Raw genomic sequence first — 27,230 nt, 5'->3', positions numbered from 1 at the left:
TCTCCCGTGGTGGCTGCACAGGCTTCTAAGGTTTTTTGGGGGGCCGGACTTCCTGTTGCTGAATTACGCTCTTAGAAACGGGATCGGAAGAACGGGGTTCTCTCTTGCTTCAGTCAGGGCTCATATTTGGGGTTTTTTTGTTTCTGTAGCCTAGAGTGGGAGCCATGGCGGTTCGATGAGACGAACAGTATTTAGGCAGAGGAACTGACATTTCCTACCGACAATTCCCCGACCCCACCCCGCGATACAGCATTAAGAACACATCTCGTACGTGTCCTGGCCCAGAGTTTCGGTACTTAGCAGCAGCAGGAGAAAACAAAAATGCTTTGCAGATATTTTTTTTTCCAGTAAGAATTTTCTCCAAAGATATCTGCACAGAATTAGCAGATCAGCAAAGCCGATGAGGGGAGAGAGGGGCATGGGGGGGGGGGGGGGAGAGGGAAGGTTAAAATAATGTTTTAAAAAGCTTTAATCGTCTAAGTTCTAACATGGATTACAACAGCTTCTGCCCTCCCTGGGACTTGGAAGAGGATCCTCGAAACTTCACGGTGCCGGCAGGTTGTTCCTTTTGCCTCGGACCACCCCCTTAAGCTTTCGTCTTTCTTCTGGGCACGTCAAGTCGTAGAGATTGTAGGTCCCTGGTAAGAAATCCTGGAAGAAATAAAAAACACAGTTATTGACTCTCGGGGGGGGGGGGGGGAGACCCTCGGCAGCTAGCCTGAAAAAAGAACAATGGAACTTTCCAAATAGAATTCCTTCCGTTCCTTTTTGGAAAGGGAAGGAAGGAAGGAAGGAAGGAAGGAAGGAAGGAAGGAAGGAAGGAAGGAAGGAAGGAAGGAAGGAAGGAAGGAAGGAAGGAAGGAAGGAAGGAAAAAGGGAAGGAAAGAGGGAGGGAAGGAGGGAAGGAAGGGAGGGAGGGAAGGAAGAAAGGAAGGGAGGAAGGAAGGAAAAAGGGAAGGAAGGAGGGAGGGAAGGAAGGAGGGAAGGAAGGAGGGAAGGAAGGAAGGAAGGAAGGAAGGAAGGAAGGAAGGAAGGAAGGAAGGAAGGAAGGAAGGAAGGAAGGAAGGAAGGAAGGAAGGAAGGAAGGAAAGGTTCCCCTCTCCAAGGGGACGGGAGGGCGCAGTGCTCCTCCGCTAGGGACTTTTTCAAATGGACACGCCTCTCTGGGTGAGCGGCCAAACTCAGAACCTGTCTGCGAGGCCAATGGGAGTTTGTTTTGCAGTTTATATTGCAAGCTGCTACTGTACTATCCTGAAGTTTCTACCACTGGAATGGTAGAAAAGAGCAAGAGACCCGTAGCACCTGAAAGGCGAACAAAATCTGTGGCAGGGGATGAGTTTCACAAGCCGCTGTTCACTTCTTCGGATAACAACTTAAAGGAAGACCCTACCCTTGCACGCCAAATAGCCTTTGTACCCCTAGCAATGCTCCCATCCAGCTGAGAACATAAGAGAAGCCATGTTGGATCAGGCCAATAGCCCATCTAGTCCAACACTGTGTCACATAGCGGCCAAAAACCCCAGGTGAACATAAGAGAAGCCATGTTGGATCAAGTCAAAGGCCCATCCATCCCAACACTCAGTGGCCAAAAAACCAGGTGAACATAAGAGAAGCCATACTGGATCAGGCCAATGGCCCATCCAGTCCAACACTCAGTGGCTAAAAAACCCAGGTGAACATAAGAGAAGCCATGTTGGATCAAGCCAAAGGCCCATCTATCCCAACACTCAGTGGCCAAAAAACCAGGTGAACATAAGAGAAGCCATATTGGATCAGGCCAATGGCCCATCCAGTCCAACACTCAGTGGCTAAAAAAACCACGTGAACATAAGAGAAGCCATACTGGATCAGGCCAATGGCCCATCCAGTTCAACACTCAGTGGCTAAAAAAACCAGGTGAACATAAGAGAAGCCATGTTTGAATAGGCCAATGGCCCATCAGGGTCACCACTAAAATTTTATTTTTCATTTCCTTGACTTTCCCCGACTACGATTCAAATATAACCACAAGTTAAAAAAATGAATAGGTCACATTGCATTAATGCAAGGCTTAATGAAATGTTCCACTCTACGACTACACAAGTCTCAACTGCAAAAATACTTGTCAAAGTAAGAGATTTATTATCAGCTTCTTTCAACATTGACTGCAGCAACATCTGTTTTGCAACTGCACCAAAAATTACACCAAGATACAAACTTCAATTCAAGTAGACTCTGAATGCTAACAAGTAGGAACTTTCCCAAAGCTGGGAATGAGCAGATCAGCAGCAAGAAAGGAGGTGGAGTCTCTGCAATATAGAGAAGCAGACAACCCTCATTTGCAACACTTACGCATGGGAGAAGTCAGGAAGAGGGTGAGAGAGCTGGTACCCTGTAAACTCCAGCAGGAAAAAGCAATCACATTTGCAAAATTTACTTTGCACAGGGCAGAGTAGAAAGTGCTAGTTGCCTGTGAAATCCAACAGCGGCAAAACTCATTTGCAACTCCGTGTTGGGTTTTAGCAGGAGACAAAATGCCCATTCCATAAACAAGCATGACCCCAAAACATGCTTATCTTTATATGTAAGTTAAATGCAGTATTAGCAGGTAGGGATGAAAACAGTTAGATGTTTAAAGTTTGTAAACTGCTAAACGTTTCAACTAGCCTTGCTTTGCAAATGCGGCAGGCAGACCTTGGAAATCCTGCAGGGACAGAGCTCAACAAACATTAGGCTGGTCGGGAGGGGGGGGGGTGCAGCTGCAAAAAATCCCTGAGCCTGCTTTGGCAGGAAGGGCGGGATACAAATCGCATAAACTAAACTAAAGGTGGAGATAGGGAAGGGCATCACTAAGTTTTACTTGTATCCGCAACTTCTCTATTCCAGTTGCCACAAGAACAGATCATGCTCTTGCAGTAGTGGGTTGAAAATCCGCCGCTTGAGTATATTTTAATCACAATCTCTGACTTTCCCTGACTTCAGACCAATTTCCCTAACTTTCCAGAAAGCAGCAACCCTGTTAGGGTTTAGGTATATGATTAGCAAAGTAATGTGGAGAGAACCACAAACAACAGCCAGGCACACGGTTTAGTTTAAGAATAAAAGGTAGTTTACTTTACTAACGAGGAAAGGGATGACTAGGATTTCTAGAAAACAAGAAAGGATTCAATATCCTATCTAGCTTCTAACCTACATCTTGACTCTCTCGAGTCTTAACTTCAACTGCACGGAGATCTAAGGGCTTAACACAAAGGGTAATAAAACTGACCAAATATTTTCCCCTAGACCACCATCCAAATATATGGATTAGCCTATCAGGGCTCTCCCTCAGGAGTCACTATGCATATTGACACCTAGCCTTGGCAGAAAGTACCTGCAAACATTCTCATTGGCTCTATCGATCTCACTTGCTAAACATCAGCATGCATATACAAACACTTAATTAACTCATGACAACAGGGAGTGAAATTGCATCAAAAACCCAACAAACCCTGCCATCCATCCCAACACTCTGTCACACAGTGACCAAAAAAAGCCATGTGAACATAAGAGAAGCCATGTTGGATCAGGCCAACGGCCCATCCAGTCCAACAATCTGTGTCACACAGTGGCCAAAATAACCAGGTGCCATCAGGAGGTCCATCAGTGGGGCCAGGACACTAGAAGCCCTCCCACTGTTGACCTGCCCAGCACCAAGAATACAGAGCATCACTGCCCCAGACAGAGAGTTCCATCTACACCCTGTGGCTTACAGCCACTGATCAACCTCTGCTCCATGTTTATCCGATCCCCTCTTGAAGCTGGCTATGCTTGTAGCCACCACCCTCTCCTGTGGCAGTGAATTTCACTTATTAATAAGCCTTTGGGTGAAGGACTTCCTTTTATCAGTTCTAACCCGACTACTCAGCAATTTCATGGAGCGCCCACGAGTTCTTGTATTGTGAGAAAGGGAGAAATACCTGCTCCTTTAACTGGAGATGCCAGGGATTGATCCTTGGGTCTTCCGTATGCCAATCAGAGGCTCTTCTGCTGAGCCACAGCCCCTCCCCAACTATTGACCCAGTTTTAGAAGAATACCATAATTACAAAAATTAATACACAGGTGGGGGAGGGAGACTCTCTTTCCCTAGTGAAAGGCAGACTGCACCAAGCTTCAACCTCACCGTGGGAGCCTGAAGACCCCGAGCGGGAATATGAACAGGTGCTACGCCAGTGACTGAGCACACAGTCCAAGTTCTGTTCTTTTCCCCGAGCAGTGGGAGAGCCTGTTTTCCAGGTTCAGTCCCCGCCATCTCCAGAAGGTTCCAGGTTCAGTCCCCGGCATCTTCAGTTGAAAGAACCAGGTGGTAGGTGATGTGAAAGACCTCCAACCCGAGACTCCGGAAAGCCACGGCTAGTCCGAGTAGACAACACTGACTCTGATGGACCACTAGACCAGGGGTGTCAAGCATGCGGCCCAGGGGCCAAACCAGGCCCCCGGAAAGCTCCTATCAGCCCCCCAAGCAACTGGGTGTCTTCTGCTTCCTTCTCTCTCTCTTGCTTCCTTCTCCAGTATAACTTGCTTTGCCAGGCTCTCTCAATCGCACAGCACAGCTACTGAGCCAAGCCTCTCTTCCTTCTATTGGCTGAGGCTCCTCTCCCTCCTTGTCCCCTGGTGAAGGAAGGAAAGAGCCAGAGCTTCCTTTGCCCAGTTCCCTGGATCGCATGGGAGATATGTAAAGAAAGCACCTTTAAGACCAACGAGTGCTGTTTTAAGCATGTCTTTGAAGTTTTTTTTTAAAAAATCTTTGTCTGTTGTCCTTTATAAAAAAGCTTAAAACATAAAAAACTTAAAAACATGCTATAAAAAAAACCTTACAACAATGCTTTATATCTGCTACATGGCCTTACATTTTAGGACGCACATGGCCCAGCCCGACAAAGTCTCATTTATTTCAGATCCGGCCCTCATAAGATATGAACATATGAAGCTGCCTTCTCCTGAATCAGACCCTCCTGGGTCCATCAAAGTCAGGATTGTCTACTCCAGGGTCGTCAAACTCATTTGTTATGAGGGCCGGATCTGACATAAATGAGACCTCGTTGGGCCGGGCCGTGTCAGGTTGGGTAGAGCGACGCCGGGCTGGGCCGTGCGTGTCCCTACTTAAGATCGGGCAGCAGAGATATAAACTATATAAAGGACACAGACAAACACAAATATATATATATTTTTTTAAAACTTAAAACATGCTTAAAACGTTAGCACTCATTGGTCTTAAAAGTGCTTTCTTTGTATTTCTCTCATGGGATCCAGGGAACTGGGCAAAGGAAGTTCTGGTTCTTTCCCTCCTTCTCCAGGGACAAGGGCGGGGGAGCCTCAGCCAATAGAAGGAAGAGAGGCTTGGCTCAGTAGCTCTGCTGTACAATTGAGAGCCTGGGAAAGCAAGCCATTCCTCCCCCCTTCCTCCCCAAGAGAGGAGCCTCAGCCAATGGAGAAAACAGAGGTTTTGCTCTGTCGCTCCTGTGCAATTGAGAAGAAGATGATGATGATATTGGATTTATATCCTGCCCTCCACTCCGAAGAGTCTCAGAGCGGCTCACAATCTCCTTTACCTTCCTCCCCCACAACAGGCACCCTGTGAGGTAGATGAAGATACTGGATTTATATCCAGCCCTCCACTCCGAAGAATCTCAGAGCGGCTCACAATCTCCTTTCCCTCCCCCCCCCCACAACAGACACCCTGTGAGGTAGATGAAGATATTGGATTTGTATCCCGCCCTCCACTCCGAAGAGTCTCAGAGTGCCTCAAAATCTCCTTTCCCTTCCTCCCCCACAACAGACACCCTGTGAGGTGGGTGGGGCTGGAGAGGGCTCTCCCAGCAGCTGCCCTTTCAAGGACAACCTCTGCCAGAGCTATGGGTGACCCAAGGGCATTCCAACAGGCGCAAGTGGAGGCGTGGGGAATCAAACCCGGTTCTCCCAGATAAGAGAGCTCTGGCTGACCCAAGGCCATTCCAGCAGCTGCAAGTGGAGGAGTGGGGAATCAAACCCGGTTCTCCCAGATAAGAGTCTGCACACTTAACCACTACACCAAACTGGCTCTCTCTTCTGGAGCTGTTTCGAGTTCACAGTGGCTTTCACAACATTACTTTATTTATTTATTCGAGATTTATTCGAGATTTACTTAGGCTGCAAGCCTACTTCAAAGGAAAGTAAGCCTGAGCAAGCCCGGCAAAGCAACCTGTTGTAAGAAAGCAAGATATGATAAGAAAGCACATGAGGCTCGGGGGCGTTTGACACCCCTGGTCTACTCAGACTGACAGTGGCTCTCCAGGGTATCAAGCTGAGGTTTTTCACAACAACTTGCCTAGAGCCTTTTTAGTTGAAGATGCCAGGGATTGAACCTGGGACCATTTGCTTACCAAGGAGATGCTCATCCACTGAGCCACCATCCCTCCCTAAATGAGTTTGACACCCCTGCACTAGACTGATTCAGTATAAGGCAGCTTCATATGTGACACAGGACCGGGAGTCTCAAGGGGAGCTAACCTCCCCTGACTAGTTACAGGTTAGCTCCGGCGCCAGCACCCCATCTCAATAACCGAGCTTCTTGGGACGAAGCCTCCAGTGGAACGTCCAATTATCTGACGGAAGGCTGAAGTGGAAAACACGACTGTTAAGGAGCACGCATTAATTAGCAACGGGCTTCCCTGGTCTCTAATTTTCTTGTTGGGGGTTTGGTGAGGGTCCTTGTGAAACCGGAGCCTCGCTACAATTAAAATTGGCCCCCGAAGAGGAGAGAGTTCAGCTGAGGCTGCGGTAATTAGAGTAATGTTAAAACAGGGCAGGACAATTGATTTTTCTCTCTTTCTTTTTTTACAGAATCGGCTGAAGCCAAAGAGGAACACTGAGAAGGTGCTTGCCAGTAAGAAGAACAGGACGCTCTGCGGCGTTGCATTTGCTTTGCTTGTGCCCTTTCAATTCTTGCATACAAGAGTTGTGGCAGCGGGCATTTCCCTCCCCACGTCCGAACTCTCAAAAACACCGGCCCTCTGCTCATCGGAAGAACATCGGAAGAGCCCTGCTGGATCAGACCAGGGAGGGTCCATCTAGTCCAACATCCCGTCTCACTCAGTGGCCAGCCAGTTCCTCTGGAGATCCAACAACAGGGCAGAGAGGCTGAGGCCTTCATAAGGACATCAGAAGAGCCCTGCTGGATCAGACCAGGGAGGGTCCATCTAGTCCAACATCCTGTCTTACTCAGTGGCCAGCCAGTTCCTCTGGAGGGCCAACAACAGGGCAGATAGGTTGAGGCCTTCATAAGAACCTCAGAAGAGCCCTGCTGGATCAGACGAGGCAGGGTCCATCTAGTACAGCATTCTATTTCACACAGCAGCCACCCAGTTCCTCTGGAGGGTCAACAACAGGGCAGAGAGACCAAAGCCTTTGTAAGAAGATCAGAAGAGCCCTGCTGGGTCAGACCAGTGAGGGTCCATCTAGTCCAGCACCCTGTCTCACACAGTGGCCACCCAGTTCCTCTGGAGGGTCAACAACAGGGCAGAGAGGCCGTGGCCTTCATAAGAACCTCAGAAGAGCCCTGCTGGGTCAGACCAGTGAGGGTCCATCTAGTCCAGCACCCTGCCTCACACAGTGGCCACCCTGTTCCTCTGGAGGGCCAACCAAAAGGCACAGAGGCCAAGTCCTTTCCCTGATGCTTCCTGGCACTGTGATTCAGGGGTTGACTGGCTCTGAAATGGGGAGTTTCCCACTCATCACCATAGCTAGTAGCTGCTGACAGATCTCTCCTCCGTGAATCTGACTCCACGACATCTAACACCCTTTTAAAGCTGTCTGCGCCTGCGGCCATCACTACATCCTCCGGCATCAAATCCCACATCTTAATCACTTGCTGTGGTTTTTTTTTTTTTACATCCCAGCCCTAATCCTGGCCTTCGAGACCTCAGCCCGCGTTGAAGCCCACCAAACTCTGAAGAAATACCAAAACGACTATGCAAAATGTTCGGTGCGTCTTCTGCACAACGCTCACTTCTATAAGCCATATGAATGCCCTGCGAGACTTGAGAAACTGTATTTACTAAGAGCTGCCCAAAGATCTACTGCTTTCCCACAGGGATCCCAGAATCATAGAACTGGAAGGGATCCCCTCAGGGTCATCTAGTCCAACCCCCTGCGCAATGCAGGGAATTGACAAATAATTCACAGGATCCGCATTGCTGTCAGATGGCCCTCTAGCCTCTGTTTAAAAACCTCCAAGGAAGGGGAGCCCAAAGAAGAGGGTTTTTCCCTTGTAATTAAGAAAGGCACACTGAACATGAGTAGGAAAAGGCAAAATATACTCAAAATCTCATGCGGCTGGCTCGCTCACCTCCTTACTAGACACCAAAATCCATGTCTGCAAGGGACTGCCCTATTTCTGTGACCGTGTATACCAAGGGAGAACATGAGAAGGAATGTTCCGCAACTCTATGAAAAGGTATCGATATGGATCACCCCAGTGGGAAGACGAAAGCTTAGCAAGCACCAGTACACACAGGCCAGCAGGGCGAAAAGTCCAAATGGAAGCTCAGTTGAGTTGGTCACGGTTACCCCCATGTCCCTGTCTTACATGGAGGGCAACACACTGACCCCATAATCCAGGCAACACAAAATGGGACATGTGTAGTCCAAACAAATTCAGTTAAAGGTAAGAATCATAGAGCTGGAAGGGACTCCGCGGTCATCTAGTCCAACCCCAGCAATGAAGATCCTGTGAATTTAGGGGGAGGTATTTGTGCGTTTGCTGCATTGTGCAGGGGGTTGGACTAGATGACTCTGGAGGTCCCTTCCAACTCTTCCCATAGGGTATAACAGAGAACTGAACCTCCTTCCTTGGAGGTTTTTAAACAGAGGCTAGATGGTCGTCTGACAGCAATGAAGATCCTGTGAACTTAGAGGGAGGCGTTTGTGAATTTCCTGCATTGTGCACTGAGAGTCAGTTTGGTGTAGTGGTTAAGAGCGTGGCCTCTTATCTGGGAGAACCAGGTTTGATTCCCCACTCCTCCACTTCCACCTGCTGGAATGGCCTGGGGTCAGCCATAGATCTTGCAGGAGTTGTCCTTGAAAGGGCAATTTCTGTCAGTGCTCTCTCAGCCCCACCAACCTCATAGGGTGTCTGTTGTGGGGGAGGAAGATAAAGATTGTAAACCACTGCGAGATTCACAGTGAAGGGCGGGATATAAATCCAATAGCCTCCTCCTCCTCCACTACTCGCAGCTGCTGGAATGGCCTTGGGTAAGCCAGAGTTCTTGAAGAGCTGTCCCCGAAATTGCAACTTTTGTCCGAGCTCTCTCAGCCCCACCCACCTCACAGGGTGCCTGTTGTGGGGGAGGAAGGTAAAGGAGATTGAGATTCAGAGTGAAGGGCGGGGTATAAATCCAGTATCATCTTCTGCTACTAACAACTACTTTCCAACCCTCAAAGGTCAGCAACGTTGGCTTTCTCACATGTGCATACCACCTTCAAGCATGTCTGGACTTCATTCGCTACAGTCTTTTTGATGTGCATCAACAAGAAAAAAAAAAATACCGCTAGCGGATTGCAACAAAAGCCTGTTTAAACTATCAAGGCTCGGCTCGTCCCCGGATAACACCCACCCTCCTAACGAGGAATTCCAGGGTGTGCTTCAGCCACACCCCCGGGCTGCCTCAGCTGAGGTCGCCGCCTGTTCACGGTGCATCTCCAAGGAACGCTCTTGCGCCCCGCCCTGCAGGTAATGACAGGACGGGTCGGCATGTGAGCGCTAATCCCAGGATAAGCCCGTGACACCTGCTGAACACAAACAAACCGAGAGCTCAGCTGCGGCATGCGAAAAAAAGCCACAGCTATATATGGCTGTGTGCGACTTGTGCGCGAAGCTCCCAGGTTCAGTACTTCGCATGTGTAGCCAGGAATAGCATGAGAAACAAATGACATGGATAGATATATAGAAAAGATGAACATATTGGATTTATATCCTGCCCTATACTCTGAATCTCAGAGAGGCTCACAATCTCCTTTACCTCCCTCCCCACAACAGACACCCTGTGAGGTGGGTGGGGCTGAGAGAGCACTGACAGAAGCTGCCCTTTCAAGGACAACTCCTATGAGAGCTATGGCTGACCCAAGGCCATTCCAGTAGTTGCAAGTGGAGGAGTGGGGAATCAAACCCGGTTCTCCCAGATAAGAGCCCAAGCACTTAACCACTACACCAATTGGCTCTCAAGAAGAGTTGGATTTATACCCCACCCTCCACTCTGGATCTCAAAGTTGTTACAATCTCCTTTACCTCCCCCCCCCAAACACACACACACACACACCAGACACCCTGTGATGTGGGTGGGGCTGAGAGGCCTCTGACAGAAGCTGCCCTTTCAAGGACAACTAGAGAGCTATGGCTGACCCAAGGCCATTCCAGCAGCTGCAAGTGGAGGAGTGGGGAACCAAACCTGGTTCTCCCAGAGTCCGCACACTTAACCACTACACCAAACTGGCTCTCAGCTGAAAACAGTCAATACAGCTGACAAAAATCAATACTCTTGTGTTCTTAACAGTTGTCATGGGTGCTTTAGTCTGATCCTGTTTCAGCATGAACCCATGTGGGATCAGGCCAATGGCCCCTCCAGTTCAACACTCCGTGTCACACAGTGGCCAAAAAACCCCAGGTGCCCTCAGGAGGTCCACCAGCGGGGCAAGGACAATAGAAGCCCTCCCACTGTTGCCGCCCTCCAAGCACCAAGGATACAGAGCATCACTGCCTCAAACAAAAGAACATAAGAGAAGCCATGTTGGATCAAGCCAATGGCCCATCCAGTCCAACACTCTGTGTCACACAGTGGCCAAAAACCCAGGTGCCTTCAGGAGGTCCACCAGTGGGGCCAGAAGACTAGAAGCCCTCCCACTGTTGCCCCCCCGAGCTCCAAGAATACAGAGCATCGCTGCCCCAGACAGAGAGTCCCAGTGATGAGCTATGGCTAATTGCCACTGATGGACCAAGCACCAAGAATATAGAGCATCCCTGCCCCAGACAGAGAGTTCCAACAATATGCTGAGGCTAAGAGCCACTGATGGACCTCTGCTCCAGATGCTTCTCCAATCCCCTCTTGAAACTGTCTATGGGAACTCACTAGCCGATTCCACTGCTGAACAACTCTTACTGTAAAACAGCTTTTCCGGATATCCAGCCAGTACCTTTCCGCCCACCATTTGGCCCCACTCTTGCGAGTCGTCCCCTCTGCTGCCAACAGGAAAAGCTCCTTGCCCTCCTCTAAGGGCCAGCCCTTCAAAGACTCCACACGAGCCATCATGACATTCTACTGCTACTACTTGCTACTCGCGACACTCTTCTGCAACGGTGGTGGTGGTGGGAAACGAAAGCGGTGCTACAACCTTGTCCGCTTCTGGCCGTCCAATAGGATTAGGCCAAAGAAACAATTCCGCTCCCACATGTTATCCCTTCCAGCTCCCACCCTTAGCCCCAACGCCACGCAGCACTGAGGCTGATGTTTCTGCAAAAATGAAAATAGATACAATACTTACTTTCCTATCAAAACTACACTTCTTTCACTGACTGAACTTATTTAGCGTACTGATAATGTACTACTGGCATGGGGTTAGAAGAAGAAGATCAAGATATTGGATTTATATCCCGCCCTCCACTCCACTCCGAAGAGTCTCAGAGCGGCTCACAATCTCCTTTACCTTCCTCCCCCACAACAGACACCCTGTGAGGTGGGTGGGGCTGGAGAGGGCTCTCCCAGCAGCTGCCCTTTCAAGGACAACCTCTGCCAGAGCTATGGCTGACCCAAGGCCATGCTAGCAGGTGCAAGTGGAGGAGTGGGGAATCAAACCCGGTTCTCCCAGATAAGAGTCCACACACTTAACCACTACACCAAACCGGCTCTCCGGTTAGAGTACTGGTGCAAAGATAACCAGCTGGATAGTAAGGTGTTGGGTTTTTTTGTTTTTTTTTTACAGTAAGAGTAATTACGAGAGGGCACGGACAGCCTGGGAAGGTACTGAACACCCCTTACCTGCAGTCTTCAAACAGCAGCTGGATGAACACTTAGATTAAAACGCTTGGGGCTCTTTAGCTTGGAGAAACATCAACTGCGGGGTGACATGCTAGAGGTTTACAAGATTATGCATAGGATGGAGAAGGTAGAGAAAGAAGGACTTTTCTCCCTTTCTCACAATACAAGAACTCGTGGGCATTCAATGAAATTGCTGAGCAGTCGGGTTAAAACGGATAAAAGGAAGTACTTCTTCACCCAAAGGGTGATTAACATGTGGAATTCACTGCCACAGGAGATGGTGGCGGCTACAAGCATAGCCAGCTTCAAGAGGGGGTTAGATAAAAATATGGAGCAAAGGTCCATCAGTGGCTATTAGCCACAGTGTGTGTGTGTGTGTGTGTATATATATATTTGACCACTGTGTGACACAGAGTGTTGGACTGGATGGGCCATTGGCCAACAGGGCTTCTCTTATGTGACACAGAGTGTTGGACTGGATTCTTATGTGTTCTTATGTGACACAGTGTTCTTATGTGACACAGAGTGTTGGGCCATTGGCTTGATCCAACATGGCTTTTCTTATGTGACACAGAGTGTTGGACTGGATGGGCAATTGGCCTGATCCAACATGGCTTCTCTTATGTTCTTATGTGACACAGAGTGTTGGACTGGATGGGCCATTGGCCTGATCCAACATGGCTTCTCTCATGTTCTTATGTGACTCAGAGTGTTGGACTGGATGGGCCATTGGCTTGATCCAACATGGCTTCTCTTATGGTCTTATCAGGGATGCTCTAGGGCAGGGGTGTCAAACATGCAGTTCGGGAGCCGAATCAGGCCCCTGGAGGGCTCCTCTCAGGCCCTTGAGCCTCGTCTGCTTCCTTATTCCTATATCTTGCTTCCTTATAACAGCTTGCTTTGCCAGGCTTGCTCAGTCGCACAGGAGCTACAGAGCAAAACCTCTATTTTCTCCATTGGCTGAGGCACCTCCCTTGGGGAGGTTAGAGCTTGCTTTGCCAGGCTCTCTCAATTGCACAGCAGAGCTACTGAGCCAAGCCTCTCTTCCTTCTATTGGCTGAGGCTCCTCCCCCCAGTCCCTGGAGAAGGAGGGAAAGAACCAGAGCTTCCTTTGCCCAGTTCCCTGGATCCCATGAGAGAAATACAAAGAGAGCACCTTTAAGACCAATGAGTGCTAACGTTTTAAGCATGTTTTAAGTTTTTAAAATATATATATTTGTGTCTGTGTGCTTTATAAAATTTATATCTCTGCTACCTAATCTTAAATAGGGACACACACGACCCAGCCCGACATGGCCTGGCCCAACGACGTCTCATTTATGTCAGATCCAACCCTCATAACAAATGAGTTTGACACCCCTGCTCTAGGGCCTAGAGTCTATGCCGATCTTGCGCTGAGCAGGGGGTTGGACTAGATGGCCTCTACGGTCCTTTCCAGCTCTATGATTTTTACAAGACAAATTGTTAAGCATACCTAACGCTTGAAAAACAGCTGCCGGCTGCCACTATGGAATGTGCAAAAATGTACTTCCCCTCCCTGGATCTTTTCCTTTTTATTTTTCCAAGATTTCATCTCTTTGCCCAACCCCCCCTCTAATCACCCTGAAATGCTGCTCTCCTGGGGAGAAGCACGGGGGACCCTCAGGAAAGGCAAATGGAGGGGTTTGCAACTGGAAAGGGGAACAGGCGGACAATTAACCCATCCCTCGAGTTCGCTGACGGCTGAGTCAGGATCCAACCCGCCCCTTCCATTCCGGGCTACGCAAGACCACATTCTTCAAACCCCCAAAGTTTCAAACATCCCGACGGACGCAGGCACCTGCCTTCCGAGGGCCTGAAAACAGCCTCGGCTTGCAGGAGGCCAGGGGAAAACACACTCCCCCCCCCTTAGAAAAAAAGCATCTTTCCTGAGCGGGCAAAAGCTGGCGCTTCGCTCCCAAGCAAACAAGGGGGACGGGATGGCGCGCTGGCACGTCTCTCCCCGTTACATAAGGGCGGAGATCTTTCTAGCGCGCAGCTGCGCTTTTGATGGGAGCTTCACTGCCGGCTCAGTCTTTGGCCGAGGCAGCTGGCCTTTGGAACAAACAGCCCGAGGGCAGATCTGTCCCCTCAGCGTGTTTATCAACGGCCTGCGTTTACTCCTATGAAGAGACCGGCGGGCAGAATTTTTCCCCGGAGGGCATGGCCTGGTTACGCAACCCGGCAGCATCGTGTTAGCAAAGCATGAGCGGTCGCAGATGGCGCGCGCGCACACACCGAGTGGGGAGGGGGAGCAGGAGATGAGGGAAAGATGCTGGCCGCCAGCGTCACCCAAAGCCGCCCCCCCCCCCAAAAGAAAGAAGTCATTCTGCTCAGCATTCTGAGTGCACGTGTCTGGATGTCAGGAAACGGATCTAAGGAAGAATTTTGTTGATTTGGCTTCCCCAGCGAGGGGAGAAAGGAATGCTTTACGGGGAGGAAGGCCACGCAACTTTACTTCGGAGCATCTGCGCGGCCTGCGGAAGGCTCCAGGTTCAATCCCCGGCGTCTCCAGTTGAGAGAGAGCAGGTGGTTGTGGGAGACTCTGGAAAGCTCACGGCTTTGACAGCGATGCGGCAAAAGTCTGAAGCGGTATAGGGGAGCCTCCTGCGTACATCCCGCATCGGTCACTGTGAGGTGGATACTACTCTCCGAGCCCATGACCAATGCTTCCTCTCTAAGCTGCGGAATCTTGTGAGCAAAAATGCCACTATGTGAGCTACTGCAGGGGTGGCCAACGGCAGCTCTCCAGATGTTTTTGGCCCCACAACGCCCATCAGCCCCAGCCAGCACAGCCAATGGCTGGGGCTGATGGGAGTTGTAGGGAAAAAACATCTGGAGAGCTACCATTGGCCACTCCTGAGCTACTGGCATTAAAGTAGTGAGGTACTGCATAAAAATTAAGCTTGCTCAGGGCCCATTATTCCTGAGCTGAGACAAAAATGTGCGAGTCAGAGGCTAAAAAACCCCGGTGAGCTTAGATCACACTAACTCAGCTTAGGGGGGAACACTGCCCGTGACCTATGAAGCAGGAGAGCCATTTTGGTGTAGTGGTTAAGTGTGCGGACTCTTATCTGGGAGAACCGGGTTTGATTCCCCACTCTTCCACTTGCACCTGCTGGAATGGCCTTGGGTTAGCCATAGCTCTGGCAGAGGTTGTCCTTGAAAGGGCAGCTGCTGTGAGAGTCCTCTCAGTCCCACGCACCTCACAGGGTGTCTGTTGTGGGGGAGGAAGGGAAAAGAGATTGTGAGCTGCTCTGAGACTCTTCGGAGTGGAGGACGGGATATAAATCCAATATCTTCATCTACTTCTTCTATCATCTGGGAGAACCAGATTTGATTCCCCACTCCTTCACTTGCAGCTGCTGGAATGGCCTTGGGTCAGCCAGAGCTATCACAGGAGTTGTCCTTGAACAGGCAGCTTCTGGGAGAGCTCTCTCAGCCTCACCCACCTCACAGGGTGTCTGTTGTGGGGGGGAAAGATACAGGAGGATTGTGAGCCTCTCTGAGACTCTGATTCAGAGAGAAGGGTGGGGTATAAATCTGCGGTCGTCGTCTTCTACATGGAGCACTTCCCAGGATATGAGGTAGTGGTGTGGAGATTCTGGATGCGCATTGTCCAGGACAAGGCGTGTTAAGAGAATTTAACAATAAATCATCCCTAAAAGGCTCAGGAGGGCACTATGTTGCATGTCCAACACCGCCCCCCCCCCCCAAAAAAAGGAAGCCGGCTGAGATATACTTCAAAAATTCTGATCCAAACAGCCTACACAGAATCAGTGTATGAATTCTTGGGGCCTTGACCCATGAGGGAAAGGACACATTTTAATAAATTAATTCAGAACTCTTGAGGGCAAGTAGGATTTTAGGCATTCCAATGGCTCCTGACAGCAAACAACAGAGATGTTTTATACCAGTCCTCCGCTTTTACCTCGGGATCTGAGAGCCAGGCTGCTGTAGTGGTTAAGTGCGGCTGGATTCTAATCCAGGGAACCTATGAAGAAAGGTTAAAACGCTTGGGGCTCTTTAGCTTGGAGAAACGTCGCCTGCGGGGTGACATGATAGAGGTTTACAAGATCATGCATGGGATGGAGAAGGTAGAGAAAGAAGTCCTTTTCTCCCTTTCTCACAATACAAGAACTCGTGGGCATTCAATGAAATTGCTGAGCAGTCAGGTTAGAATGGATAAAAGGAGGTACTTCTTCACCCAAAGGGTGATTAACATGTAGAATTCACTGCCACAGGAGGTGGCGGCGGCTACAAGCATAGCCGGCTTCAAGAGGGCGTTAGATAAAAATATGGAGCAGAGGTCCATCAGTGGCTTTTAACCACAGTGTGTGTGTGTGTGTATAAATATAAATTTTTGGCCACTGTGTGATACAGAGTGTTGGACTGGATGGGCCATTGGCCTGATCCAACATGGCTTCTCTTATGATCTAATGTGACACAGAGTGTTGGACTGGATGGGGCATTGGCCTGATCCAACATGGCTTCTCTTATGTTCTTATGTGACACAGAGTGTTGGACTGGATGGGGCATTGGCCTGATCCAACATGGCTTCTCTTATGTTCTTATGTGCCACAGAGTGTTGGACTGGATGGGGCATTGGCCTGATCCAACATGGCTTCTCTTATGTTCTTATGTGACACAGAGTGTTGGACTGGATGGGGCATTGGCCTGATCCAACATGGCTTCTCTTATGTTCTTATGTGCCACAGAGTGTTGGACTGGATGGGGCATTGGCCTGATCCAACATGGCTTCTCTTATGTTCTTATGTTAACCAGGCTTGATTCCTCCCCCCTTCTCCTCATGGAGCCTGTTGGCGACCTTGAGTCAGTCACCGTGCTCTCAGCCCCCAAAATAAACCAAGCTCACCCCGAAAAGAGCTAGAGTTTCAGGTTGCCAGACAATCTTTCAGTCTCCTGCCTATACTACACCCTACTGCCATGCAATAATTATTATAATTTTTACCACAGGGCTTTTAAAGAGCGCTGAAGCAGCAAACCTGTGTCAAATTCCAAGTCAGCATCAATGACCTTAACTGTGTTATACACACACACACACACAGAGGTATCACTATAAAGCAGGGCCCCCCCCCCCAACAAGATACCTGTGGGTACCACAGAACACCTTTCCCGGTGCCTACCAGCTGCTTTTAGGAAGTGGGCGTGGCTCAGTGGGATTTTACCCCAGCAGGGCTTCTGATTGGCTGTGCAGATTAAAAAGTGTCCTGTTAAACAGAGCTTCTGCCGGAAATGTCGAAGAGGTACTATTGAAACAAAAGTTTGAGTCCAGTGGGAACTTCAAGACCGTCAAAGCTTACCTCCGGGTATAAGCTTTTGTCGAGCCCCGTGGCGCGGAGTGGTAAAGGTGCAGTACTGCAGTCCGAGCTCTCTGCTCACAACCCCGGTTCGATCCCAGGGGAAGCTGGGTTCAGGTTGCCGGCTCAAGGTTGACTCAGGCTTTCATCCTTCCGAGGTCGGTCAAAGGAGTCCCCAGCTTGCTGGGGGGAAAGCGTAGATGACTGGGGAAGGCAAGGGCAAACCACCCCGTAAAAAGTCTGCCATAAAAACATAGTGCTGTGACGTCACCCCATGAGAGTAACTACTCGGTGCTTGCACAGGGGACTCAATCATTTACATATAGGTGTGTGTGTGTGTGTGTGTGTGGGGGGGGAAGGTTGGTTGCCAGGAAGGACTAGTTACACTCAAGATGTGCACGTCACTGAGTGATAAGTATAGCTAAGACTGGATCAAAGCAGTTGCTAAGACCTATGAGCATCAGCAAATAGGGGAAAGGAAAGGTCCCCTCTGCAAGCACCAGTTGTTTCTGACTCTGGAGTGACATTGCTTTCACAACGTTTTCACGGCAGATTTTTTATGGGGTGGTTTGCAATTGCCTTCCCCAGTCATCTACGCTTTCCCCCCAGCAAGCTGGGGACTCATTTGACCGACCTCGGAAGGATGGAAGGCTGAGTCAACCTCGAGCCGGCTACCTGAAAAACCCAGCTTCCGCCAGGGACCGCACTCAGGTCGTGAGCAGAGCTTAGGACTGCGCCACGGGGCTCTCCGGAGAATAAGCGTGCAGGTAATAAGACAGTTAACAAACAGATGTGAGAGCTAAGTTCTCCCTGGTATTTTAGAGTGGGCTTCACCTCAGCCGTTTTGCAGCTGTGCCCACCAGACACTGCTAGAATTCCAAAGGTGGCTGGGCCCCCAAACAAGTGTCCTCTTGGGAATGCTCTTCTCTGCTAATTTAAAACAAACTTGTGGCTGGGGGCGGGGGGGGTGGGGCGGAGGGGCAGATGCCATCAGTGATAATGTCATTGTGCTCAGAAGGCAGCGGTGTTGAAGTCGTTGGTTATGAGGGTCAGACCTGACATAAATGAGACTTTGTTGGGTTGGGCTGGATCAGGTCAGGTCGGGCCCTGTGTGTCCCTATTTAAGATCAGGTAGCAGAGATATAAATTTTATAAAGGACACAGACAAACACAAATATGTTTTTAAAGAAACGTTTGCGCTCATTGGCCTTAACGATGCTTTCTTTGCATTTCTCCCACGGGATCCAGGGAACTGGGCAAAGGAAGCTGTGGCTCTTTCTTTCCTTCCCCAGGGGACTGAGGGTGGGGGAGGAGCCTCAGCCAATAGAAGGAAGAGAGGCTTGGCTCCGTAGCTCTGCTGTGCAATTGAGAGAGCCTGGCCAAGCAAGCTATTCCTCCCCAAGGGAGGAGCCTCAGTCAATGGAGAAAACAGAGGTTTTGCTCTAGCTCCTGTGCGATTGAGCAAGCCTTGCAAAGCAAGCTGTGATGCAGAAGGAAGCAAGAGAAAGGGAGAAGGAAGCAGATGACAGCTAGTTGCTCAGGGACTTGATAGGTGCCCTCCAGGGGCCAGATTTGGCTCCCAAACTGAATGTTTGACACCCCTGCAGTAGTGGGTTAAAGAAGTACTGACCTAGGCAGCCAAAAACAGTGGCAAATGATATCTAAGCCAAACAGGTTGTTCTTTCCGTTTGTTAATAGAATCTATGGCAAAATAGTTCCAACTTGGTACTATTTTGCTTGCTTAACCACTGCCCACCAGCTATATGCTACTCTGCTCACTGTACCCCATTTCGTTGTTTGACAAAGCGTGCATGCGACGGAAGCTTATGTTCTGAGTAAAATTTTGTTGGTCTTAAAGGTGCTACTGGACTCCAGCCTTGTTCCAGTGGCCCTAAACCAGGGGTGTCCAACATGCAGTTTGGGGGCCAAATCAGGCCCTTGGAGGGCTCCTATCAGGCCCCCCAGCAACTAGCTGTCATCTGCTTCCTTCTCCCTCTCTCTTGCTATGCCCGGCTTGTTCAATCACACAGGAACTATGGAGCAAAGATTCTCCATTGGCTGAGGCTCCTCCCTTGGGGAGGAAGGGGGGGAGGCAGAGCTTGCTTTGCCGGGCTCCCTCAGTCGCACAGCAGAGCTGCTGAGCCAAGCCTCTTCCTTCTATTGGCTGAGGCTCCTTCGGAAGGAAAGAGCCAGAGCTTCCTTTGCCCAGTTCCCACGGGAGAAATACAAAGAAAGCACCTTTAAGACCAACAAGTGCTGTTGCTTTAAGCATGTTTTAAGTTTCTTAAATATATATATATATATTTGCGTTTGTCTGTGTTCTTTATCTGTCTGCTACCTAATCTTAAATAGTTACACACGTGGCCCAGCCTGACATGGCTCAGCCCAACCCAACAAAATCTCATTTACTTCAGATCCGGCCCTCATGACTTCGACACCCCTGCCGTAAACGATGCTGGTCTGTAGGAAGACGGTTACTCTGCTAAGTTTCCCTCTAGAAACAGGGGTAGGGGACGTTGGCTCTCCAGATGTTTTTCTGCCTACAACTCCCATCAGCCCCAGCCAGCATGGCCAGTGGCTGATGGGAGTTGTAGGCAAAAAGAGAGCCAATGTTCCCTATCCCTGCTAGAACATCCCGCTACTGACAAGAAAATTTCCTGGAATTCAAAGGGCACCGGCTGGGAAACAACTGCCAAGCGGCATTCTCATCTCAACGCTGTACCGAAAACTGGCATACGAAAAAAAAAGAACAGAACAATGCAACGCTTACGTAACGTCTGGCATGTCTGCTGAATGGCAAGACGTTCCAACCATCTCCAGGAAACCATCCCCGCCTGCTACAACTCCTTCCCGGAGAGGAGGGCTGCAGTTCCAGAAAATGGGCGTCACAGGTGCAAGACCTTAGGGACCGTCTCTCCCCATGTTCCCCAGAGAGTACTGAGATCGAGTTCTCAAAATCTCCTTACAATCCCCGGACCAAAGGAGTCTGAAGTCAACTAGGGGCAGGGCTTTTTCGATCACAGCCCCTTGCTGGTGGAACCAGCTGCCGGAAGAGGTGGGGGCCCTGCGGAACCTTGGGCAGTTCCGCAGGGCCTGTTAGACGGTCCTCTTCTGGCTGGCATACAACTGACCGGCATCTGAATATTTTAAGGAAGACTGTGGGATAGCACACTGATGAATTGCGCTTATTTTATTGTGTAAATTACAAATGTATTTTAATTCTTAATTTTATTGTTAGAATTTTTATGTTGTGAGCTGCCCTGAGCCCGCTTCGGTGGGGTAGGGCGGGATATAAATCGAATGAAATAAAATAAATAAAGAGCTAATTGGTGCCCAGCGCAGGCCACCCAAACCTGTGACCCTCAAGTCAAATGACAATAAATTGGGAGCCGAATGTGGCTCCTTCACACAAATTGTGCAGCTCTCCAAGCCCCCAATGCCCCACTGCATTTCTCTCTTTAAATCACTTCGTCAAGCCAAGCCAAGCCAGCAGCTGGGAGAATGCATTTAAAGTTGCTCTCTTTCCACCTCTCTCCCCCTCCCCATCTAGCTTCCTCCCCTCCCGAACGTCTGATGTTCATGTTTTGCGGCTCTCAAAACATCTTGACATTTATTCTGTGTGGCTCTTCCATTAAGCAAGCTTGGCCACCCCAGGTTTAGGATTAGGTTTTGTGATGGCAGCGATAAGAAAGTATGCTATTAAAGTATAAAACGTAGAAACACACTCTCTCGGTTTACAAAATAGTAACAATGGGTAATACAAACTGCATTCACCAAAACACCTTGAAAGAATAATACACTGATGCGGTTACAAAATTATCTTGTGAAAAACGTGGCTACTGTCCAGAATTCACACACATATATTGACCACTGTGTGACACAGAGTGTTGGACTGGATGGGCCACTGGCCTGATCCAACAGGGCTTCTCTTATGTGACACAGAGTGTTGGACTGGATGGGCCATTGGCCTGATCCAAAATGGCTTCTCTTATGTCCTTATGTGACACAGAGTGTTGGACTGGATGGGCAATTGGCCTGATCCAAAATGGCTTCTCTTATGTCCTTATATGACACAAAGTGTTGGACTGGATGGTCCATTGGCCTGATCCAAAATGGCTTCTCTTATGTCCTTATGTGACACAGAGTGTTGGACTGGATGGGCCATTGGCCTGATCCAAAATGGCTTCTCTTATGTCCTTATGTGACACAGAGTGTTGAACTGGATGGGCCATTGGCCTGATCCAAAATGGCTTCTCTTATGTGACACAAAGTGTTGGACTGGATGGTCCATTGGCCTGATCCAAAATGGCTTCTCTTATGTCCTTATGTGACACAGAGTGTTGGACTGGATGGGCCATTGGCCTGATCCAAAATGGCTTCTCTTATGTCCTTATGTGACACAGAGTGTTGGACTGGATGGGCCACTGGCCTGATCCAAAATGGCTTCTCTTATGTCCTTATGTGACACAGAGTGTTGGACTGGATGGGCCATTGGCCTGATCAAACATGGCTTCTCTTATGTCCTTATGTGACACAGAGTGTTGGACTGGATGGGCCCTTGGCCTGATCAAACATGGCTTCTCTTATGTTCTTATGTGACACAGTGTTGGACTGGAGGGGCCAATGGCCTGATCCAACAGGGCTTTTCTTATGTTCTTATGTGACACAGAGTGTTGGACTGGATGGGCCCTTGGCCTGATCAAACAGGGCTTCTCTTATGTTCTTATGTGACACAGAGTGTTGGACTGGATGGGCCCTTGGCCTGATCTAGCATGGCTTCTCTTACGTTCTTAATTCATAATGATTTATGATAAGTCCAATGAAAAAACAAAACCAGTCCAATTTCGGATGCACTATCCTTCCTCAAGGGACTGTCTTGTCATATATATTGGAGCAGAAGACTTGAAGAGCCAAAATTTCCTGGCTTCCTTAAGTTCCTTACATTAAGAGCCCCGTGGCGCAGAGTGTCAAAGCTGCAGTACTGCAGTCCTAAGCTCGGCTCACGACCTGAGTCCGATCCCCGGTGGAAGCTGGGTTTACAGGTAGCCGACTCGAGGTTGACTCAGCCTTCCATCCTTCCGAGGTTGGTCAAATGAGTACCCAGCTTGCTGGGGGGAAAGTGTAGATGACTGGGGAAGGCAATGGCAAACCACTCCGTAAAAAGTCTGCCGTGAAAACGTTGTGAAAACAACGTCACCCCAGAGTCGGAAACGACCAACGGTGCTTGCACAGGGGACCTTTCCTTTCCTTAAGTTCTTATTTATTTTTTATTTTTATTCATGGAACGCCTCTAACAATTTGCACCTATCAGCATGCAGTTGCGTTCCATCAGCAACTGAATGCTGATGGATACAAATTGGTAAAGGCGTTCCATGAATAAATATAAAAAATAAATAAGAACTTAAGGAAGCCAGGAAATTTTGGCCCTTCAAGTCTGCTGCTCCGATATACATGACAAAGACGGTCCCTTGAGGAAGGACACTACAGCTGAAACGAAATTGGACATAAGAACATAAGAGAAGCCATGTTAGATCAGGCCAATGGCCCATCCAGTCCAACATTCTGTGTCACACAGCGGCAAATACACACACACACACTGTGGCTAATAGCTACTGATGGACCTCTGCTCCATATTTTTATCTAACCCCCTCTTGAAGGTGGCTATGCTTGTGGCCGCCACCACCTCCTGTGGCAGTGAATTCCACATGTTAATCACCTTTGGGTGAACAAGTTCTATTTTTTCATTGGATTCATCATAAAGGATTATGAATTCTGGATAGTAGCCACGTTGTGCACGGGAAAGTTTTGTAACCTCATCGGTGTGCTGTTTTGGTGAACACAGTTTGTATTGCACATTGTTACTATTTTGTAAACGGAGAGAGTGCGTTTCTTTCTAAGTTTCCGTACCTACACGGTCCAGATTACCTCTGACGACATTAAAATATAAAACACTGAAGGCTGGAAAAGAAGTCTAGCTGTTAAAGAAGTAGAAATCTGCCAAAGCCTGCTTTAAAGAACTCCTGCGGGAGAAGCAATTCTTAGTATAGCGGGGAGGGGCTGCGGCTCACTGGCAGGGCATCTGCTCGGCGTGCAGAAAGTCCCAGGTTCAAGCCCCGGCATCTCCAGTTGAGAGGATCAGGTAGTAGGTGATGCGGAATACCTCTACCCGAGACCCAGGAGATCCACTTGCCTGTCAGAGTAAGCAATATTGACCTTGATGGACCAAAGGTCTGATTCGGTATAAGGCAGCTTCAAGTCTTGGATGTATAAACAGAGCTGAAACTTAAACAATGTAAAGCAGGTGTCAAACATGCAGTTTGGGGGCCGAATTAGGCCCCCTGAGCAACTGGCTGTCATCTGCTTCCTTCTCCCTCTCTCTTGCTTCCTTCTGCATAAAATCTTGCTTTGCAAGGCTTGCTCAATAGCACAAGAGCTACAGAGCCCTCTCGTCCTTCTATTGGCTGAGGCTCCTCCCCCTCCCGGTCCCCTGGGGAAGGAAGGAAAGAGCCAGAGCTTCCTTTGCCCAGTTCCCTGGTTCCCATGGGAGAAATACAAAGAAAGCACCTTTAAGACCAGCAAGTGGTATTGTTTTAACATGTTTTAAGGTTGTTTTTTTTTTAAAAATCTTCGTGTTTGTCTGTGTCCTTTATAAAGTTTATTGGATAAGGGGATTGCATAATCATATGGAGCAGAGGCCCATCAGTGGTTATTAGCCACAGCTTATCGTTGGAACTCTGTCTGGGGCAGTGATGCTCTGTATTCTTGGTGCTGGGGGGGCAACAGTGGGAGGGCTTCTAGTGTCCTGGCCCCACTGGTGGACCTCCTGATGGCACCTGGATTTCATGGCCATTGTGTGACACAGTGTTGGACTGGATGGGCCAATGGCCTGATCCAACATGGCATCTCTGATGTTTCTTATGTCTGGGGCAGTGATGCTCTGATTTCTTAGTGCTTGGGAAGGGCAACAGTGGGAGAACTTCTAGTGTCCTGGCCCCACTGGTGGACTTCCTGATGGCACCTGGGTTTCATGGCCAATATGCGACACAGAGTGTTGGTCTGGATGGGCCAATGGCCTGATCCAACATGGCGTCTCTGATATTCTTATGTCTGGGGCAGTGACGCTCAGTGCTTGGGAGGGGCAAGAGTGAGAGGGCTTTTAGTGTCCCGGCCCCACTGGTGGACCTCCTGATGGCACTTGGGTTTTTTTGGCCACCGTGCGACACAGAGTGTTGGACTGGATGGGCCACTGCCCTGATCCAACATGGCGTCTCTGATATTCTTATGTCTGGGGCAGTGACGCTCTGTATTCTTAGTGCTTGGGAGGGGCAACAGTGTGAGGGCTTCTAGTGTCCCGCCCCCACTGTTGGACCTCCTGATGGCACTTGGGGTTTTTTGGCCACCGTGTGACACAGAGTGTTGGACTGGAGGGGCCACTGCCCTGATCCAACATGGCTTCTCTTATGTTCTTATGTGACACAGAGTGTTGGACTGGAGGGGCCACTGGCCTGATCCAACATGACTTCTCTTATGTTCTTATGTGACACAGAGTGTTGGACTGGAGGGGCCACTGCCCTGATCCAACATGACTTCTCTTATGTTCTTATGTGACACAGAGTGTTGGACTGGAGGGGCCACTGGCCTGATCCAACATGGCTTCTCTTATGTTCTTATGTGACACAGAGTGTTGGACTGGAGAGGCCACTGGCCTGATCCAACATGGCTTCTCTTATGTTCTTATGTGACACAGAGTGTTGGACTGGAGGGGCCACTGCCCTGATCCAACATGACTTCTCTTATGTTCTTATGTGACACAGAGTGTTGGACTGGAGGGGCCACTGGCCTGATCCAACATGGCTTCTCTTATGTGACACAGAGTGTTGGACTGGAGGGGCCACTGCCCTGATCCAACATGACTTCTCTTATGTTCTTATTGTGACACAGAGTGTTGGACTGGAGGGGCCACTGGCCTGATCCAACATGGCTTCTCTTATGTTCTTATGTGACACAGAGTGTTGGACTGGAGGGGCCACTGGCCTGATCCAACATGGCTTCTCTTATGTTCTTATGTGACACAGAGTGTTGGACTGGAGGGCCACTGCCCTGATCCAACATGACTTCTCTTATGTTCTTATGTGACACAGAGTGTTGGACTGGAGGGGCCACTGGCCTGATCCAACATGGCTTCTCTTATGTTCTTATGTGACACAGAGTGTTGGACTGGAGGGGCCACTGGCCTGATCCAACATGGCTTCTCTTATGTTCTTATGTGACACAGAGTGTTGGACTGGAGGGGCCACTGCCCTGATCCAACATGGCTTCTCTTATGTTCTTATGTGACACAGAGTGTTGGACTGGAGGGGCACTGGCCTGATCCAACAGGGCTTCTCTTATGTTCTTATGTGACACAGAGTGTTGGACTGGAGGGGCCACTGGCCTGATCCAACATGGCTTCTCTTATGTTCTTATGTGACACAGAGTGTTGGACTGGAGGGGCCACTGCCCTGATCCAACATGACTTCTCTTATGTTCTTATGTGACACAGAGTGTTGGACTGGAGGGGCCACTGGCCTGATCCAACATGGCTTCTCTTATGTTCTTATGTGACACAGAGTGTTGGACTGGAGGGGCCACTGGCCTGATCCAACATGGCTTCTCTTATGTTCTTATGTGACACAGAGTGTTGGACTGGAGGGGCCACTGCCCTGATCCAACATGGCTTCTCTTATGTTCTTATGTGACACAGAGTGTTGGACTGGAGGGGCCACTGCCCTGATCCAACATGGCTTCTCTTATGTTCTTATGTGACACAGAGTGTTGGACTGGAGGGGCCACTGGCCTGATCCAACATGGCTTCTCTTATGTTCTTATGTGACACAGAGTGTTGGACTGGAGGGGGCCACTGCCCTGATCCAACATGACTTCTCTTATGTTCTTATATCTCTGCTACCTAGGTATAGACATGGCCCTGCCCAACAAGATCTCCTTTATGTCAGATCCGGCCCTCATAACAAATTAGTTTGACGCCCCCCCCCCCCCGTGGGGCTCCACGGTCCTACTGAAGCTGCCTGACTGAGACAAACCCCGTCCCGCCAACCCTACGGAGTACTCACCATAGTTTTCAAAGCGCGCCAACACTTTGACCTGAGTTTAAGCAGCACAAGTAACCTGGTCCATCCTGGATTCAAGCTCAAAGGCATCGGGGCGGTCCTGAGGATTAGCAGCTAACATGTCTTTCAAGAGCTGCTTGATCCCCTCAGACATGGAAGTCCTGCGTTTCTGGGGGATGTGCAGCTCCATCTTTGGGTTCTCTAGCAGCGCCTCCCCGACGGGTACAATCTCCGTCCCCTGCTTGATGTAAGTCCCCAGCAGCTCCTTCTTGGTCTCGGCGTCGATGAACGTGATCCGCTCGATCATGGCCCAGATGATGATGCCCAGGGCAAAGATGTCGGCCTTGGCGGTGTAGTGCCCCTCCCAGACCTCCGGCGCCATGTAGAAGTCCGAGCCGCAGGCCGACGACAGCCAGTATTTGTTCACATTCACATTTTTGTTGTCGTTCCCCCCGTCCTTGCCTCTGGCCGTCAGGCCGGCGCACACTTTGCTGAGCCCGAAGTCCGCCACCTTGAGAACGGGCGCGCCGGACGTCTCGGTGATCAGGATGTTGTCCGGCTTCAGGTCCCGGTGCACGATGTGGTTCTTGTGGAGGAAGGCGATGGCGCTCGTCAGCTGCAGCATGAAGCTCTTGTTGGTGGCCGGGTCGGGCCTGCGCGAGAGGATGTACTGGTTCAGGTCCCCGCCTTCGCAGTACTCCATGACGAACCAGAGATAGCAGGGCTCTTCGGCGTAGCCCAGGATCCTCTCGCCTTG

General features: G+C 49.6%; 1 protein-coding gene across 1 annotated transcript; it reads right to left on the bottom strand.

The window, feature by feature from the left end:
• Positions 1-451: 451 nt before the first annotated feature.
• STK35 (serine/threonine kinase 35) lies at positions 452-27,230 on the bottom strand (the record flags this gene model as incomplete). The annotated part of the gene is made up of 2 exons (XM_060230580.1): positions 452-651; positions 26,477-27,230. A coding segment is annotated over one exon (717 nt), but the record flags the coding sequence as incomplete, so codon positions are not given.

Source organism: Heteronotia binoei, chromosome 2 (genome assembly GCF_032191835.1).
Source record: "Heteronotia binoei isolate CCM8104 ecotype False Entrance Well chromosome 2, APGP_CSIRO_Hbin_v1, whole genome shotgun sequence".
Classification (NCBI taxonomy): domain Eukaryota; kingdom Metazoa; phylum Chordata; class Lepidosauria; order Squamata; family Gekkonidae; genus Heteronotia; species Heteronotia binoei.
This window is presented reverse-complemented; position numbering and strand designations above follow the sequence as displayed.